The sequence below is a fragment of the Ranitomeya variabilis genome, chromosome 4, assembly GCF_051348905.1.
Source record: "Ranitomeya variabilis isolate aRanVar5 chromosome 4, aRanVar5.hap1, whole genome shotgun sequence".
In the NCBI taxonomy this organism is placed as follows: domain Eukaryota; kingdom Metazoa; phylum Chordata; class Amphibia; order Anura; family Dendrobatidae; genus Ranitomeya; species Ranitomeya variabilis.
The window spans coordinates 397541747-397560752 of NC_135235.1; the positions used below are offsets into that span (position 1 = coordinate 397541747).

Below are 19006 nucleotides of genomic sequence, written 5' to 3' on the forward strand. Positions count from 1 at the left end.
GTTTTCATTTCAGTTCTTCTGTGAACTTGACCTGTCAGCTAAGATATGGATTTGACAACACTCAGTACCATAATAATAAAGCAATGTTCCTTTTTCAGGGAAGGGAACAATGAATAATGGTTGATTGCACATTTGAACTTTGACTCTATATCAGTTTTATAGGCCTTGCTGCAGGATTCGACCAGTACTAATCATGCTCCAGGGCCATAAAACAGCTGGAGGAAATCTCTTGTTTCAGAGCAAAGTTTATCTTTCTTAGGTAGCTTCTGAGGCTGTAGTACAATATTTCTACAATTTCTTGATGCTTAGTGTTTTTTCACTTCCTCTAGTGCTAATAACTTCATTCTGTTCTCTCAGCACAATTTTGTACTGCTTCACAGGCAAATTTTCTAAGGGTACACTTTCACGACACTGTAAACATCAATATATTACCTCCGTTACAGCAAAATATAGACCGAAGCTGTGATGAGCCTCTGCCTGAACCTTACACGCAACTTTTCACTTTGGTGCCCCAACCAAAATGTGTCTGGTGTACCAGAAAACACACCTGCCTTTCACCAAGTCTTTCTGAGGTCAAAACCTAGATTTCGTGGGGTAAGTGCCAATCTTACAATAATAATAATAATATCTATGCATAATAAGATTGTATATAGAATCTTACCTGAAGAAACTGTAGCAATGATTTAGTAGTTGAAACTGATAAGTAGAGTCTATAATTGTGTGCCGTGGTGGGTAGAATCGTAGCCTGGACAACAGCCGACCTAAACAGAAACCAAGCGATAACCATTGTTACTGCTCCTAAAAAGGGAATACTTAAATCACACATTGGATCATGATAAACAAAAGATTCCAGCTAAAAATCTTTACTGATATAAAAGTATGTAATTTGTTTGCAATAAAATGTATTAGTCAGCGTGAATGAAATTCATAAAACATAAGATCTGGATTTTAAATCATTCTGAAGATAAAATTAAAATCAGAGTTGGATCTAATTTGCTTGAATTTCATCATGGTAACTCATAATATAATTTAGAAATGCCTGTCTGCACTAGTCTGGTCATTCTCCTAACAAGACTTTGAATGGTGTCCAGGGAGATCTCTCAGACCTGAATCAGAGAACAACAGTGTGATCCATGACTGTCTGTGGTTCTACTTGGTGGCACTGGATGCACCAATATATAATGTTCCAGAGGTTTTCAATTGGATTTAGACATGGGGAACATGAGGGCTAATAAATGGCATTAGTGCCTTTATCATCCAGCTGCTTTTACATTCTGGCCACATGAGATCAGCATTGTCAACCACAAGGCAGGGCCATCATTAAAGATAACCTTTCACCAAATATTTGTTTGTCTGTTTTTATTTTGCCTCTCTGTTGCGGAGATATTAGCAATGAAAGTATATGGCACATAAATAGTTACATTTTCTAAAGACTAAAACATGGACATTGCCAGAGAGCCTTCACTGGGAAAATGTACTTCTTCCCAGTGACATAACTATAGTCCATGAACCCAGGTGCAAAATTAAGACCTGGGCACCCACTTGCATGTTGGTCAGATGTATGGGCCCTTGTAGTGTTCTAGATCCTATAAAATATTCTTATTCACCACTCATGTAATAATTTCTCCCTGTCCTGGCTCCTTCCTGTAGCAATGTCTCCTGCTGTGGCACCTTTTTGTAATAATGCCTCCCATCCTGGGTCCCATGCTATAACATTTTCACCCATCCTGGATATAATGTTCCCCATCATGGTATAATGTCCCCCACCCTGTTATAATATCCCCATTCTGATATAATTTCCCCGATTCTGGTATAATGTCCCACATTTTGGTATATTGTAAAATATTACCATAAAAATATCCAAAAGACATATAAACATGGTTGTAGGGATTTTCCCATCATACACAGATCAATAACCGATGGATTCAACTGACATATACAACCAAAGTCAGAGTATAAAGTACCCAGAAAACCACCACTCAAAAGAGTATAAAATGTAAAAATTGTTTTATGTAAAAATGTAAAATAATACATTAACCAGAGAGTAAGTGGGACATAAGAGGGTTCAAAAGGGAATAATATCAAGTAGATAAAGGTGGGAGGGGATTTTCACAAACAGTAAAGGGTAGCAAGGTAGTCTATATCAGACAAAGCAGGGAATAATAATGTACTTCCATGATTCACATAAGAATTTGCATGTAAGGCATGATACTGTAAATGATAGTACAGATTATTAAAACAGTATAGTGACAAAAATAATCAGTCCGTCTATGTGTATATCATGCAGTATAATATTGCAAGACAAGTATATAAAAAAAGTTTCAATCAATTCATATCTAATATAAAGGTAGTACAATGGGTACGGAAAGTATTCAGACCCCTTTAAATTTTTCACTCTTTGTTTCATTGCAGCCATTTGTTAAATTCAAAAAAGTTCATTTTTTCACATTAATGTACACTCTGCACCTCATCTTGACTGAAGAAAACAGAAATGTAGAAATTGTTGCAAACTGAAATATCACATGGTTATAAGTATTCAGACCCTTTGGCTCAGACACTCATATTTAAGTCACATGCTGTCCATTTCCTTGTGATCCTCCTTGAGATGGTTCTACTCCTTCATTGGAGTCAGTCTGTGTTTAATTAAACTGATAGGACTTGATTTGTAAAGGCACACACCTGTCTATATAAGACCTCACAGCTGACAGTGCATGTCAGACCAAATGAGAATCATGAGGTCAAAGTAACTGGCCAAGGAGATCAGAGACAGAATTGTGGCAAGGCACAGATCTGGCCAAGGTTACAGCAGAATTTCTGCAGTACTCAAGGTTCCTAAGAGCACAGTAGCCTCCATAATCCTTAAATGGAAGAAGTTTGGGACCACCAGAAGTCTTCCTAGATCTGGTTGTCCAGCCAAACTGAGCAATCGTGGGAGAAGAACCTTGGTAAAAAGTAAAGAAGAAGCCCAAGATCACTGTGGCTGAGCTCCAGAGATGCAGTAGGGAGAAGGGAGAAAGTCCACAAAGTCATCTATCACTGCAGCACTCCAATGTCGAGTCTTTATGGCAGAGTGGCCTGACAGAAGCCTCTCCCCAGTGCAAGACATATGAAAGCCTGCAGAGAGTTTGCCAAAAAACACATGAAGAACTCCCAGACTATGAGAAATACGATTCTCTGGTCTGATGAGATGAAGATAGACCTTTTTGGTGATAACTCTAAGCGGCATGTGTGGAGAAAACCAGGCACAGCTCATCACCTGCCCAATACAATCCCAACAGTGAAACATGGTGGTGGCAGCATCATGCTATGGAGGTGTTTTTCAGCTGCAGGGACAGGGCAACTGGTTGTCATTGAAGGAAACATGAATGCGGCCAAGTACAGAGATGTCTTGGATGAAAACCTCTTCCAGAGTGCTCTGGACCTCAGAATTGACCGAAGGTTCACCTTCCAACAAGACAATGACCCTAAGCACACAGCTAATATAACAAAGGAGTGGCTTCAGAACAACTCTGTGATCATTCTTGACTGGCCCAGCCAGAGCCCTGACCTAAACCCAGTTGAGCATCTCTGAAGAGACCTGAAAATGGTTGTCCACCAACGTTCACCATCCAACCTGACAGAACTTTAGAGGATCTGCAAGGAAAAATGGCAGAGAATCCCCAAACCCAGGTGTGAAAAACTTGATGCATCATTCCCAAGAAGACTCATGGCTGTACTAGCTCAAAAGGGTGCTTCTATTCAATACTGAGTAAAGGGCCTGAATACTTATGACCATGTGATATTTCCGTTTTTCTTTTTTAATAAATTTGCAAAAATCACTCTTTTCAGTGTTGTTTTTCTGGGTACTTTGTACCCTGACTCTGGTTGTGTATTCAGTACAATATGCTGACATTCTGATATAATGTTGCCATTGTGGTATAATTTTGAAAAGAAACAAATGATTAATCTTACTTTTACTTTACTTTTACTTAATCTCCACTCCCACTAATCATCTTCTATGGCTGGCACAGGAGCAGTCAGCTGACTTAGGCATGCTGACAAGGGCAGTGCATGACGACACTGCCATACTCTATGCGTCACTGGCATGCTGACATCAGCTGCTCACCTCTGTGTTTGACATAATAATGACACATTCTGTTCTAACTTCAGAGTGAATACATGTGCTGGAGAATAGGAGGCATGAGTGTGTGCATAATGGAAAAAGGAAAGCACTCACCGATCTGAAAAATCAATAGCTTTATTGAATCATCATTAAAAAGAATTCATGGCCGGGAGAGTGAGGAAAGGAGCTAGTGCGAGCAGGAAAGAACGACGGCCGTTTCGTGCTATGCCAGCGCTTCTACGGGTCAACACCTGGGAGGACATGACGAAAGGAGAAATACCCCAGCCACAGCATACTCCTCCTCCTCCTCAAAACTCCTCCCACGAAATAACAAGATAACAAAACTTTTAAAATCATAATACAAATAAAAACAAAATTACATTGCAACCTTCAATCCCAAACATCTTATTTCATATTGCACGTGGAAAAAAAAGGGTTGTTTACTGAATGCATAATATTCTGGTATACCCACCAAAAAATACACAAACGAATTCCTACTAAATGAATCCGACTATGCCTACCTCAGAGCCCCATAAAGGGGAGAATTTATCATACCAGGTCATAAGAAGATCGACATGTCGACCCTGTCATTAAAAGCCAAAGGACCCATCGCATTAGTGCGCATGATCCATTTTGCTTCATGCCTCAGGAGAAGGTTATCCCAATTATCGCCCTGCACTGGTAAACTAACCCTCTCAATTCCTGCAAATGTTAGGGCGGTGGGATCGCCTCCATGTACATCTTTGAAGTGAGTGATCAACCTGGGAACCCTTTTGCCCGAAATAATCGATTTATAGTGTTCACGAAAATGGACATATAATGGACGTATCGGTTTTCCAATATAATAATATCTACACGGGCAAGACATGAGTGTGTGTCATCTCTAGCAGTCAGTGTGGATGGTGGTGCATTACTGCAGAGCTGACAGCACTTGATTTGGCAATGCTACCTGCTTTGGCAATGCTACACTTGCTTTGGCAATGCTACCTGCCAATAAACTTCCTTTGAAATTGAGAGGAGATCTACTAGAAGTGTTTGTAATTAGACTCATCTTCTGCAGTAGTGAAGCTCCCCTCTCAATAGTGATAGTGTAATGACCAGAGGTACGAATAAGATCCAATGGGTCACAAACTGAGACTGTGGCAGCCTGAAAAAAATGAATGTAAAAAAGGCCAATTTGGCCAAATTGGCCAATTCATGTGTACCCGGTAGCCACGATAAGGCGATTCTCACTGCTGGGAACCTGTAGCGCTATAGCATGCAAACATGAATTATATGAAATTAAATTGCATTACTGCTCTAGAAAATGAGCACCATTTTGTTGAAGACCTGCACACAAAATGTGTTGAGCAATTTCTTCTGAGTACACCGATACCTCATATGTAGTCAAAAACAATTTTTGAGGCCCAGTGCAAAGCCCAGAAGGGAAGAAGATCCATATGTGAGTTAAGATTTTGCTTGAATGGTTTGAGGGTGCAGTGTGACATTGGAATATCCACTGAGATGCCAGGACAGCAGAAACCCCCAATAAGTGACTTCATTTTACAAAACTACACCCCCAGTGAATTTATCTAGGGGAGCAGTGAGCATGTTGACACCACATGTGCATCACAGAATTTTATACCATTGGAAAGTGAAGAAAGAATAATTACATTTTCACCACTAAATTGTTTTATCCCCATGTTTGTAATTTTTATGAGGGCTAAAAGAAAAAAAAGGAACTCATATTTTGTTGTCCAATTTCTTCTGTGTGCGCAAATACCCTACATGTAATCTTGAACTACTCTTCAGAAACAGAACAAAGCTCAGAAGTGAAGGAGCATAATATTATAGTGCAGATTTTACTGTTAGCGAGTGCCATGCCCCACTGGAAGAGCCCTTGAGGTGCAAAATCAGCAGAACCCCCAATAAGTGACCCCATTAAAAAAAAAATACACATCTCAATGAATTCATCTAGGGGTGCAGTGATCATATTGACACCACGGTTGTGTGACATAATTTTGTATAAGTTGGAAGTGAAGAAAAAATAATTACATTTTTACCACAAAAATCTTGTTTTATCCCCAGGTTTTACATTTTGACATGGGCAAATGGGTAAAAATATCTGAGAATATATGTTGAGGGGGCACCACGATCTAAAAAGTGGGATCACCCTGACCTACCGCATATGCATAACCAAAAACAACAGAAGAAAAGTGGAGGTCATACAGATGGGGATCACCACACAATGTGTGTTCTTAAGGAACAAGTATGTTGCCTTTTTTAATTGTTTTTAATTGTGTGTTTTCTTTATTGCTTGTTTCATGTGTATTGTAGTATATTAATAAAATTGTGTCTATTTTTGCTGAATCCATTGTGTGGTGATCCCCATCTGTATGACCTCCACTTTTCTTCTGTTATTTTTACAAATGGGTAAAAATTGCACCAAAATTGATTTGCCTCCTGGAGCACAGGTATTCCTAGAATAGTTTGCGGACTCCATATACAGAGCACATAAGTACTAGAAGAGCAGAATACCCACCTCAAGTGACCCCATTTTGGAAATTATATCCCTATGAGAATTTATCTAAAGGTGTAGTGAATGTGACGCAGAGTCACTTTTCATGGGCAAACCGAGAGACAGTGTAGTCAGAAGGTACAAGGTCAGATTCCAGGAGGGCTCGTAGTACAAGAGGATTAAGGCAAAGGCATGGTCAGGTAACACTCTGGGGTCAAAAGCCAGAAGGTTACATCAAGACAAGAGAGTAAAACAAATGAATAGTCATAGGCCAAGTCTGGCGTCAGATACCTGAAGTCAGAGCGCATCAAGAGCAGGAAGGATAATTCACAAGAATAGTCACTACAAATCCTTGGTCTGGCAACAAGGTAAGAGTAAGAGACATAGGGCTAAGCAAACATACCCTTCTTAAGCAAAGCTATAACTGACACTGATTATTGTTAGCCACCTAAATACCTTGCAAATGATTAAGGCTGGAAGACACCTGGGAAAAATGCTCGCAGACTAGTCCAGATTGAGCAGCAGGGCTGTCAATCAAGATGTGGACAACCCAGCACACCCCAGGATCAGATTGGATGACTGAACTGTCACTCACAAAACTGACAGTCCAGCACACTCCAGATCCCATACAGGCGACTGAACTGTCACGAACAGCATTCCTCGGACACAGTCAATGTTGAAACCTTGACAGTACCCCCTCTTTTAGAGGGCCTCCGGAACCCCAGGCTACCCAGGAAACCTAGCATAAAAGGTCCGGACTAATCGATCAGCCATCACAGATCGAACTGAACCCAAGATCTCTCCTCCTGTCCATACCACTTCCAATGTATGAGGTACTGGAGGGAATTACAGACCCTCCAGTAATCCACAACCCTCTGCACCTCATACTCTAGCCTGTCATCGACAGCAACAGGAGGAGGCATGGACAAGGGCAACACTACTGAGGGGACAAATTCTTTCAATAGGGTTCTATGAAAGATATTACAGATGCGGAGAGATGGAGGAAGCTTCAACCTAACTGTCACCTAAATCTTCCAGAATCTCATAAGGGCCGATAAATTCCGGACTCAACTTCATCATATTTATGGCTACTTATCCTAGAAAACTCACCAAAATGAGGATGAAAAACATAATTACAGAAAAATGACTAAGCCTCAACAAAACAGATCAAAATATACTTCAAAGATTGATTTGTCCTTTCTGCTTGACTGTTGATTTCAGGGTGGTAGGTAGAGGAAAAAGACAAGTCACTCCCCAGTTTCTTACAAAAAGCTCTCCAGAACTTGCAGGCAAATTTCACTCCCCTATCACACACATTATTAACAGGAATTCCATGCAGCCTCACCACATGACGAAGAAACAAAGTATTTCTGCCTTAGGTAACCCTGACAAAGAAACAAAATGAGCTTTGTTTATAGGTCAATCACCACCCAAATAGCAGTTTTCCCATCAGATAGAGGCAAATTTGTTATGAAGTCTGAAATCCATGGACAGATGAGTCCACGGTCTTTCCAAAATTGGCAATGGAACCAATTGCTCGGCTGACCGATTATGAACTTCACAGGTGGATACAAGATCTATAATATAATTGCTAGTGATGGGCAAACCCGCGGATGTTTGGCTCCGGTAGGGTTCAGCCGATCATTTAAAAATGGTTTGGTTTGGGTACCAGAATAGTACCTGTACTCGAACCCGAATCTGAACCCAGACTCATTTCAGATGAATGGGGGGCCCGAACATCTGTTGTTTGGATACTGTCATCTGTTTGACACTTTGGCAAACACAGGCTCTGATCGGTGGTAAAATAAATGCCGGTCAGACAGCTGTGATTTCCATGCTGTCAGATGACAGCATGTGAGCCAGCAGCTGTGACCAATGGTAAAAAGGTTACCTCTGGTCAGAGGTATTGGCTGATGAGGGAGTAGTACTCTCATTAGCGTACATCTGTTGTGACTGATAACAGCGAGATCAGGCAAAGCTGATGAAAGTATTCATCAGCTGGTGCCTGTGCTATAAAAAATTAATTTAAAATATGACATGGTGTGTCTTCTATTCTTAGTAACCAGCACAGGCAAAATCGACAGCTGCGGGTTGCAGCCCTTAGCTGTCATCGCTATCATGGCAGATTATCAAGAATAGAGTTGTCCCATGCTTTCTTTTCAAATTATTTAAATATATAATTTAAAAAAACTGCATGGGGTCACCCCATGTATAACAACAAAGCTAAAGCAGACAGATGGTGGCTTGTATTCTCAGACTGGGAAGGAGCTAAGGATATTGGCCCTTCCCAGCCTAAAAAAAGCAGCCCACTGTTGCCCAAGAAAAGGTTCACCTATTACACGTGCTAATTCTGGTGCTTTGCCTGGCTCTTCCCACTTTTCCTGGTGTGATGGCAAGTGGGCTAATAGGTTTGATGTCAGCTGTTTTATGGTCGCTGACACCAAGCCCAGTGGTTAGTAATGGAGAGGCGTCTATAAGACGCCCCATTACTAACCTCATTGTAAAATTGAAAAAAAAAGCTCAGCCAGGAATAAAGTCCTTTAATTGAAATAAAGACACTGACTCCTTTATTTAAAATAAAAAAGCAAAGTTATTTTGACCTCTACACCTAATCCACTGAAGTCAATGTCCTCTGTAAAATACAGAAAATAATACACAGCCATATTCCTCACCTGTCTGATGTGAAAATAATCCACTGAAGCCTGGGTCTCTGTAAAATACAAAAAAATATTAAACAGCCATATTCTTAATCTGTCCGACGAGAAGATAACTCAGTTGTCCAGCAACAAGTCTAGCTCTGCTAGATTAAGATGCCATGCTGAATGTTGGTATGATGCGAGCATTCAGTCTGTCATGCAGCAGAGACACTGGGCACATCATATCGAAGCATCAGTGTCTCACCGTGGCGTGAATAAGGAGAGCAGAGTTCATAGTTGAAGAATTCACCTCACTGACGTCACCACAAGATGTCACTAAACGCTCGCATCATGCCAATGTTCAGCACAGCATCTAGATGTAGCAGAACTAGACTCATCGTGAGACATCTAGATTGTCTTCTTGTCAGACAGATGAGGAATACGGTTATTTTATTATTTTTGGTCTTTAACAGGTGACATGGGCATCGGAGGATTATATGCATGTTGGGCAGGAAGGAAGGAGGAAGGATGGATAAAATCATTATGTAAACTTTTGTTCACATAACAGGTGACATGGGCATCAGAGGATTATATTCATGTCGGATAGGTGAGGGATATGGTTGCTTATTATTTTTGGTCTGTCCTTTATCCTAATTTCCAAACTAGTTCAGAATCAATAAAGCTTACTGCAGACCCGCAGTCCATGAAAGCCAATGCTGGCAATATGTGGTTTTTGAAAGACAAAACCATTTTTAGCAGTACTTTATCTGAGGAGAAAAAGGTACCTGGAAGTCTGGGTGATTTCATCGGCTATCACCTATACTTAGACCTTTTCCAAATGGCTAATTTTTTTGAGGGCAAGTTTATCAGTCCTTTACAAAACGTCTTGCGAGACCACAGTAGAAACAGAATTCAAGCTCATGTCTCCGTTTCTTCTCCACGGCATGAAAACTAACAGCTCCAACCTCCATTGTCTTTACCGCAAGCAAACGGGCATGCTCCGAGGAGGTAAACAAGGTATCCAACTGCCCACCATGCCACTCAGGGCATTTTGATTTGAGAACACAGAATTTGCTGAATTTCTTTTAGTGGGTGAGCATTAATTTCACTGTTCCAGAGCCTTTTGTACTTCTAGTAATGGGGAGGCTCCCTATATTTCCATTAACAGATGATAAACTTGAGTGGGGACTTGCTTTTTGGGGATTCATTTTAAGCTCTTGCTGGGATCATTTAAAATAACATATTGGATCACGTTAGCATGTGCTCTACGCCAAGCACTTATGTCTAAATCTCTGAGTAATGTGATTCATTTAACCCCTGAGACATCCATTCACTATAGTGAGACAGCAGAGTTTCTCTTGACTCCTTCTGGCCTCTGTTCAGCATTGTCCTTCTTTTCAGAAGTGGACAAAACTGTGGATGACCGCACTTTTATGCATGCTTCAAATGGCAGACACCATCGGATTAAAAGCAAGACGGTACCCACAATGTCTACACCTGCCTCAATATAGGGACTGTTCCGCCGTAGGTACCATCTGAATCACGTATTTCAGAGATTTACACCGAAAACATGGTGTAAGCGCTCAGCGCAGGATTACTGTGAGCCGAGCCTTACTGTGATCTATGGGAGGCAGAATGAACAAATCAACAGCAAGAATTGGTTTTATTTTTTTATGCAGTTTCTCGTGTAGTATCAGTGAATAGATGATGTTGTTCTTTGGTTACGTGCAATTACAGCGATACCAAATTATATTTTTTTTTTATGTTTGGTTGCTGTCACACTCTAAAAGATGTTTTTTCTGCATAAAAAGTTTTTGCATTGCCATATTTTTAAGATCTATAATTTTTACATATTTCATGTTATGTCAGGGCTTGTTTTTTGCTGGATGAGTTGATGTTTTTATTGGTACCACATTTCTTGATTGCTATCTATTCCAAGTTTTGGAGGCAGAATTAACAAAATCCATCAATTCAGGAATTATGTTTTTTAGTGGCTTTTTGTCTTGCATTGCACGTGTGGTAAAATTGATAATTATATCAAACAATATGTCCAAAATTAAATATTGTGTGCATATTCTTTGATGTAATATCCCCTTTAGTTACTGCTTGGTGTCCTTGGAAGGTATTTTGCATTTTTAGATAATTTTAATTGATATTTAATAAAGTATACATTTTTTATCTTCATTTGTATGGGATCTCTTCTTTTTCTCACGAGTATTACACCTTTTATGGGATTTTTTGTTGTAGTAAAATTGATAAGGCAACTTTATTCTTTGAGTCAGTATGAAAACAGCAATACCGCATATATTTTTTTTAATATAACTATTTTATAGAAAAAATATTTTTTGCATTGCTTTATTCTGAGAGATATAACTTTTTCATTTTTCAGCTTGTTTTTTGCGGCATAAGATGATATTTTCAGCGATTTTATTTACATTTGTCTTTTTGATCGCATTTTGGGAGAACACATACATACATGCATAAACAAACAAACACATTCATACTCTGTAGAGGACTTGTAAGCCTGTTTACTCCTATTCAGTTCTTCTATATTCCACAGGGTACATGAATTTTGGTCACATAATTGTTACCAAAGATCATGCCGTACTTCTAACATCAGATTCTTCACTGATCATGCAGGAATGCTATTATCAGTACAGTTTCTGTTTCTAATCTCTGGGGGCCCTTATAGCAATGGAGTCCTGGGCAACTGCCCAGTTTGCCATCCGTCTAACTCCAGCCCTGCATATTACAGGAGCATACAGCCATAAAATAGCATTCATTGACAGCTGCCTATATTTGATACTGCCTTTGATAGCCCCTTTGATTGGCTGTAATACACCATATTATTGGATTACTGCAGGCCATATTGCCACTCCAAATGCCATTAGTCAGCTCCATGAATGTGCAGTGTCTGTGATTGTTTTTTCTTGCTGATACTCATAAATTATTATTATTATCTATTTATATAGCACCATTGATTCCATGGTGCTGTACATGAGGATGGGTTACATACAAATTACAGATATCATTTACAGTAAGCAAACTAACAATGACAGATTGATACAGAAGGGAGAGGACCCTGCAGGCTTACATTCTACAGGATGGTGGGGAAGGAGACAGTAGGTTGAGAGGTTGCTGCAACTCTGGTGTTGGTGAGGCAGTAGCTCTGGTAGTGGTGAGGAGGCAGCGGGGTCATTGCAGGCTGTAAGCTTTCTTGAAAAAGTGGTTTTTCAGGTTCCATCTGAAGGATCTGAATGTGGTTGATAGTCAGACGTGTTGGGACACACAATTCCAGTAGATGGGGGATATTCGGGTGAAGTCTTGGAAGTGATTAGGTGAGGAGCGAATAAGTGTGGAGGAGAGAAGGAGGTCTTGGGAGGACCAGAGATTACGTGAGGGATGATATCAGGAGATTAGTTCAGAGATATATGGAGGTTATGGATGGCTTTGTAGGTCAATATTAGTTATTTGAACTGGATACACTGAGGGAATGGTAGCCAGTGAAGAGATTTTCAGAGGGGAGAAGTGGCTGAGTAGTGAGGAGAGAGATTAATTAGTTGGACAGCAGCTTCAAGGATGTACTGGAGAGGTGAGAGAGTGTTAGGAGGGAGGCCACATAAAAGAATGTTGCAGTAGTCGAGGCAGGAAATGATGAGGACTCATACAGGCATTTTAGTAGATTGAAGGTTGAGGAAAGGATGGATTCTGGAAATATTTTTGAGCTGGAGGTGACAGAAGGTGGATGTGTGGTTTGAAGGACAGGGCAGAGTCACGGGTTACTCTGAGGCAGTAGACTTCTGGCACAGGGGAAAGTGTGATGTCATTTATTGTGATATGTAGATCAGGTAAGGAAGATCTGTGAGATGGAGGAAGACTAATGAGTTCAGATTTGTCCACACTGAGTTTGAGGAAGCAAGAGGAGAAGAAGCAGGATATGGCAGTGTGAAGAGCGGAACAAAAATGGTTACCTCAATGAACCAAAAAGGAATTTGTGATCAATATTGACCTGTCCATTCAAGGACATTTTAGCTATAGTGTGAAATCCTATTTTTTGTTTGTGAAACTGCCACTTAGGCGAAACTGTACTGTTTTGTTTGTTGTGAAACTATCACATAGCCGAAACTGTTTTTTTTTGTCTTCTCTTTTCTCTCTTTGTTTAAACAAGCAAAACTTGTATAACCACTGAAACTACCTGTACAACTATATAAAGAGGGGATAGCACCTTGAAGGCAGGCGTGCTTCAGAGGCTTCCCAGTGATATACTATACGAGACGTGTCTTGTGTATTATTTCTGGTGATTCCCCACTTCCAAAGGCTGCTCCGACTGAGTGTGGTCCCGACATTTCCTGGCGCCTGAACAGGGACCCGAGGTCTGTGTACTCCTTCAAGAACACCGGCAGAATACGAACGAAAAGAGAATCTGGGATAATGGACGGCAGATGAATAAAAACCTGGCCAGGTAAGAGACACTGTTAGATCTCTTATATCTGCCCTGCACTGTCCGTAAGATTTTCTGTGTCGTGTCCTTTAGCGGGTAGTTCTAGTAGAGGAGGATACCTATAGCTCGGGTTCTTGAACTACTTAGGAATTGACCACCTCACGGAGTACGGCATTGAATGAGAGTGAATGTGAATAGAAGGTGTGTGGAAGTTGGGAATAGCCCTATTAGCCACCCAGGGTGTTGAAACAGAAGAAGTGACTGTCCCACTGGGCAACGTGGTTGCGTCCTTTCGGGGAGACCTCCGCGCCTATGTTCAATCTCTGATCCTGTCTTTGACGAAAACCTGGTGACGGATAAGTGTATGATAGTATGAGCCCAGGACAGATAAATTAGCCTGGGACAAGATACGTTGTATTTTGATCCTCTGTCTGGTTGCATTTGTGTTGTTTGCTATAGGTGTAGGAATCAGGATTTTCTTACATCAACACGGTACGCAGAAGCCGTTAAACATCCTAGCTCCTTAGGAAGAAGGTAACGAGGTATTCTCATACCCAAACGCCACCTAGGGCAAGAAAAGAAAAAAAGCTCAGGATAAGAAAATGGGGAATAAGCAAACAAAGTCGGAACCAGAAGAATTAGATATCTATACTATCATAAAGGAGAGAAGTGGTGAAGATGCCACTAAGGGGCTGAGAAAGATTTTTAGTAAGTTTGGAGTTACTAAGGCAGAAGCCTTTAGTAAAAAAAAATGGGAAGGAATTCAGGAAAAAAAAAAAGGCATAATCAGAGACAAGAAATGGATAGATCAGATCCAAGCGTTGATTGATGTCTCTAGGGTAGCAGAAAAAGAGGGATGGACATATAATCAACAGAATAAAAAGTGGTGTATTAGACCCTCAGGCTATGGAGAAAAACAAAATGTGGAATATAAGAACACCCCACCCCCATACCTTAACCCACATGCCCCATCTTTTCTCCAAACACCACCTCAAAGTTTAGCCGGACCAGGAGGATGGGTATGTCCGCACTGTGGACAACAAAATCCAGACTGGAGAAATGATTGCCTAGCCTGTGGTACACCTTGACATGGCGCTGTACTTGCCCCTGTTAGGGTAGTACCAAGACCCTTTAGGGAACCTGGTGCTGACGGAGTAATGGGAACTAGATATCACCAAACTCGACAATATTTCCCTTGGCCCCCCGCTGAAGGCATGTCTCTCTTGCATAACGCACCAGATCCCACCCAGTGTCCAGTTAGATTTGCACAATATATACAGCAAATTATGCAGACTCATGCTGGAGTTTGGGCAGATGGAGAAGAATTATGTAGAATGAAAATGACTCCTGGACTCTTCCAGGAGCTATTAGCAAATCTACAGGTACATAGGCCCCAGGCAGGAGATGGTGCCTTACAAACGATAGAATCAGGTACGCAATTTGTAGATCACTTAATGGTTTTCATGAGGGAAAAACAGAGGCAGAGAGGAACAACGGGAGTGGTGGCTCAGAAATCTGGACAATCAGTAGATGAATATTATCTAAGTGTAGAAAATAATTTCAGAGATGAAGGCATGGATCTAACCGCTTCAGGAATGAGTAGGTTAGTTACAAAAACCTTTATAGATGGATTGTCTCCAAAAGTGAAGGAAAAGCTTAAGGCCGCAACCCCTGATTGGAGAACCTTGGAAGACCCACACCTGGCTAGACAGAAAGCTGTAGGGATAGAAATGGACTTAAGAGAAAATTCTAAGCCAGTAAGAATTGCACAGGCTAATACTGGCTCTGCTAATCAAAAGTTTACTTGTCATTACTGTAAGAAGCCAGGGCATTTCCAAAGGGAATGTAGGAAGAGAAAAGCAGATATAGATTCAGGAACCTTTGTACCCAAAAATAGGATAAATAACCCAGCGCCTGATCAAACAGACAGCTCAGAATGACTGAAGGTTATGCAGGTCTCTCTTCCTTCTAGAAGACCAATAATACAAGTTGAGGTTGAGGGTAAAAATGTACCTTTTCTGATAGATACGGGAGCAACATCCTCCATTTTAAATCAAGACTTTTTACCATATCCTGACAATATATCCTCAAAGGTAACATATGCAGAAGGGTATGATGGTAAAATTCAGGCGTTGCCCTTTACAAAACCTTTAAATGTGAGCTTTGGCCCTAAAACCTTTGTATCCAAATTTTTATTTGCTAAAGGTGCACCTACCTGCTTGCTGGGTACTGATGTCTTAAGTAAAATGCACGCAAACATCCATTTTAGAGAAAATGGCACAGTTATGCTGACCATCCCTGAAGATGCAGAAACTCTGGAACAATATGTTAGAATACAGGCAATGGAGGATTTTCCCGAAATTTACACTCAACAAGCAAAAATTGACTTGTCTCGGGTTCCTGACAGCCTATGGGCAAAAGGAGACACTGATGTAGGATTCTTATCAGTAGCTCCTATACTGTTAGAAACTGCCCCGGGAACCATTTTACCTCAGCTTAGGCAATACCCCATCAGCGCCCAGCAAGAACTGGCGATTTCTCAACAAATTCAGGATTATGTGTTACAAGGTGTTTTGGTAGAAATCAGGTCACCCGCCAATACACCCTTATATCCTGTTAAAAAGAAAGTTTCCTCCAAAGAAACTATGGTGAAATATCGCATGGTGCACTTAGAGCGCCCCCACACCGCCGCAGGGCCGAGGGGTACCCGGAGCCGGGCCTCTGGGATCTCAGTCCTGGGGTTGTCACGGTGGCTAGACCCGGTCCGTGGCCCTGTCTGTCAGTGGGGGACGTCCGGTGCAATAAGTGGTGTTGTAACGGTGCAGTTGTGGGGTGCAGGTCGCGATAAATAATGAGGACACCAGGTTGTAGTCTCTTTACCTCTTTACTGAAGATCTCTGGGTCCTCAATCCAGAATACGGCTCACCAGGCTGCGCAAGTCCGGCCAATCCAATGACACTTCCAGAGTTCTCTTCACAGGAGGAAATCTGTGCCTTCCCCCTAGCGCTATGTGTTGTAGTCCTTCCCTGCTGTGCTTACGGAAAGTACCCCACAACTGTTGTGTCTGTTTCTGATGTTCCCTCACAACTCGACTAGATGATGTTCTGCTAATCCTCCGTCCCTCCCTGAGGTTCGGGTAGGAACGGCACCCGTTTGACGGGTAGGCCTGGAGTTCTTCTGGGACCCTAGAGACGCCCCTCTCCCACAATTGCCTCCCAAGACTTCATAGGTGATTTGAGTTAGACAGCCCGCCTGAGACTGACTGTCCTGCCGCTGTTTGGAGTATTGCTTGAAGCTGAATGTTGTTCTACTCCCTCGGCGTTCCGGCCACCGGTATTGCGCCTCAGTAGGATGTTGCTCCGGTCTTACAGCACAACTCCTACTGGTATTTCTCCTTTGCGTGATCCCGTTTCTCACTCAGCACAATCTATCTCTCTTCTAATCCTTTCTTGGGCACCGCCGCTACCCGGAGCAGGCACGGTCCCGTTACGTTCGTTCTCGTTGCCAAGCCTCTGTCAGGATCACACCCCTGACAGAGACCCTACTGTATCTTCCCCTACAACACCCTCTGCCACAAGGTGTTGCCTGGTTCCAACCCAGTCAGCTTTCTCATCTAACTTCCTGCCTGACCCCCAGTTTACCCACTATGGTGGGGAGTGGCCTAATGAATAGCACCCTTAGCTCCCCCCGGAGGCCCGGCTGTGAAATGTATTGGTGTCTGTGATACCTGATCAGATGAACTCCTTCAGTGCCATCGGACGCACCATAGCTCCCCATAGTGGCGGAGCCACAGTACTGCAACGACCAGGACTCTGGGGCGCTGCACACGACCTACGGGAAATCAATAAGGTTTTGGCACCGGCCACCCCTGTGGTACCGAATCCTCATACCTTACTGTCTCAAATTCCCAGCACTGCTGCATATTTTACGGTAATTGACTTATCAAACGCATTTTTTTCTGTGCCACTACATAAGAACTGTTGGCATTTGTTTGCCTTTACATTCAAGGGTAAACAATTAGCATGGACAAGATTGCCACAAGGTATGGTACACTCACCAACTTTGTACTCTGAAGCAATGCAGACCGTGCTGAAAAATTTCACCCCAGAACCAGGAGTAGTCATTCTACAGTATGTAGATGACTTACTTATTTGTTGCCCTGATGAGCAGACGGCAGTTACCTCAACTGTTAATTTCTTAATTTTCCTAGCGCAAGAAGGCTGTAAAGTAAATAGACAGAAACTCCAGGCTTGTCAACAAACAGTCGTGTTCTTAAGGTACCGTCACACTAAACGATATCGCTAGCGATCCGTGACGTTGCAGCGTCCTCGCTAGCGATATCGTTTAGTTTGACACGCAGCAGCGATCAGGATCCTGCTGTGATGTCGCTGGTCGCTGAATAAAGTCCAGAACTTTATTTGGTCGTCCGATCGCCGTGTATCGTTGTGTTTGACACCAAAAGCAACGATACCAGCGATGTTTTACACTGGTAACCAGGGTAAACATCGGGTTACTAAGCGCAGGGCCGCGCTTAGTAACCCGATGTTTACCCTGGTTACCAGCGTAAAAGTAAAAAAACCAAACAGAACATGCTCACCTGCGCGTCCCCCAGCGTCTGCTTCCTGCTCTGACTGAGATCCGGCCCTAAAGTGAAAGTGAAAGCACAGCGCTGACGTCACCGCTGTGCTGTTAGGGCCGGAGCTCAGTCAGTGTCAGGAAGCAGACGCTGGGGGATGCGCAGGTGAGCATGTACTGTTTGTTTTTTTTACTTTTACGCTGGTAACCAGTGTAAACATCGGGTTACTAAGCGCGGCCCTGCGCTTAGCAACCCGATGTTTACCCTGGTTACCCGGGGACCTCGGCATCGTTGGTCGCTGGAGAGCGGTCTGTGTGACAGCTCTCCAGCGATCAACAGCGACGCTGCAGCGATCGGCATCGTTGTCGCTATCGCTGCAGCGTCGCTTAATGTGACGGTACCTTTAGGTCACTGCATATCACAGGGCATCAGACACCTCACGCCTCAACGTACGGAAGCCATACGTAACATGCTTGAACCCAGGAATCACAAACAGCTGCGTGCTTTCCTGGGTATTGTTTCACACTGTAGACAGTGGATCATACATGCAAGTCAACTCATGCAGTCTTTATATGACTGTATTGCCAACACGCCATATTCACTCAGTGAAGAGGCTAAACAGTCATTTTCCTCTTTAAAAACAGCACTGGTATCAGCTCCGGCTTTGGGACTCCCAGACTACACTAAACCTTTTCAATTGATGGCAGCTGAGATATCCTCACATGCTACAGGGGTGCTCACACAAAAACATGGA

General features: G+C 42.2%; 1 protein-coding gene across 4 annotated transcripts in view; it reads left to right on the top strand.

The window, feature by feature from the left end:
• The first annotated feature begins 248 nt into the window (after positions 1–248).
• LOC143764883 (uncharacterized) overlaps positions 249–19006 on the top strand; it is a 138074-nt gene continuing 119316 nt past the window's right edge. For 3 of the 4 annotated variants that reach the window (XM_077250955.1, XM_077250956.1, XM_077250954.1), the window contains exon 1: positions 261–594. In XM_077250955.1, coding sequence (XP_077107070.1) covers positions 466–594 — 129 coding nt within the window. In that variant the 5' untranslated portion in view covers positions 261–465. Of the gene's footprint in view, positions 595–19006 lie in introns of all 4 variants that reach the window. The other variant, XM_077250953.1, reaches the window with a different exon arrangement.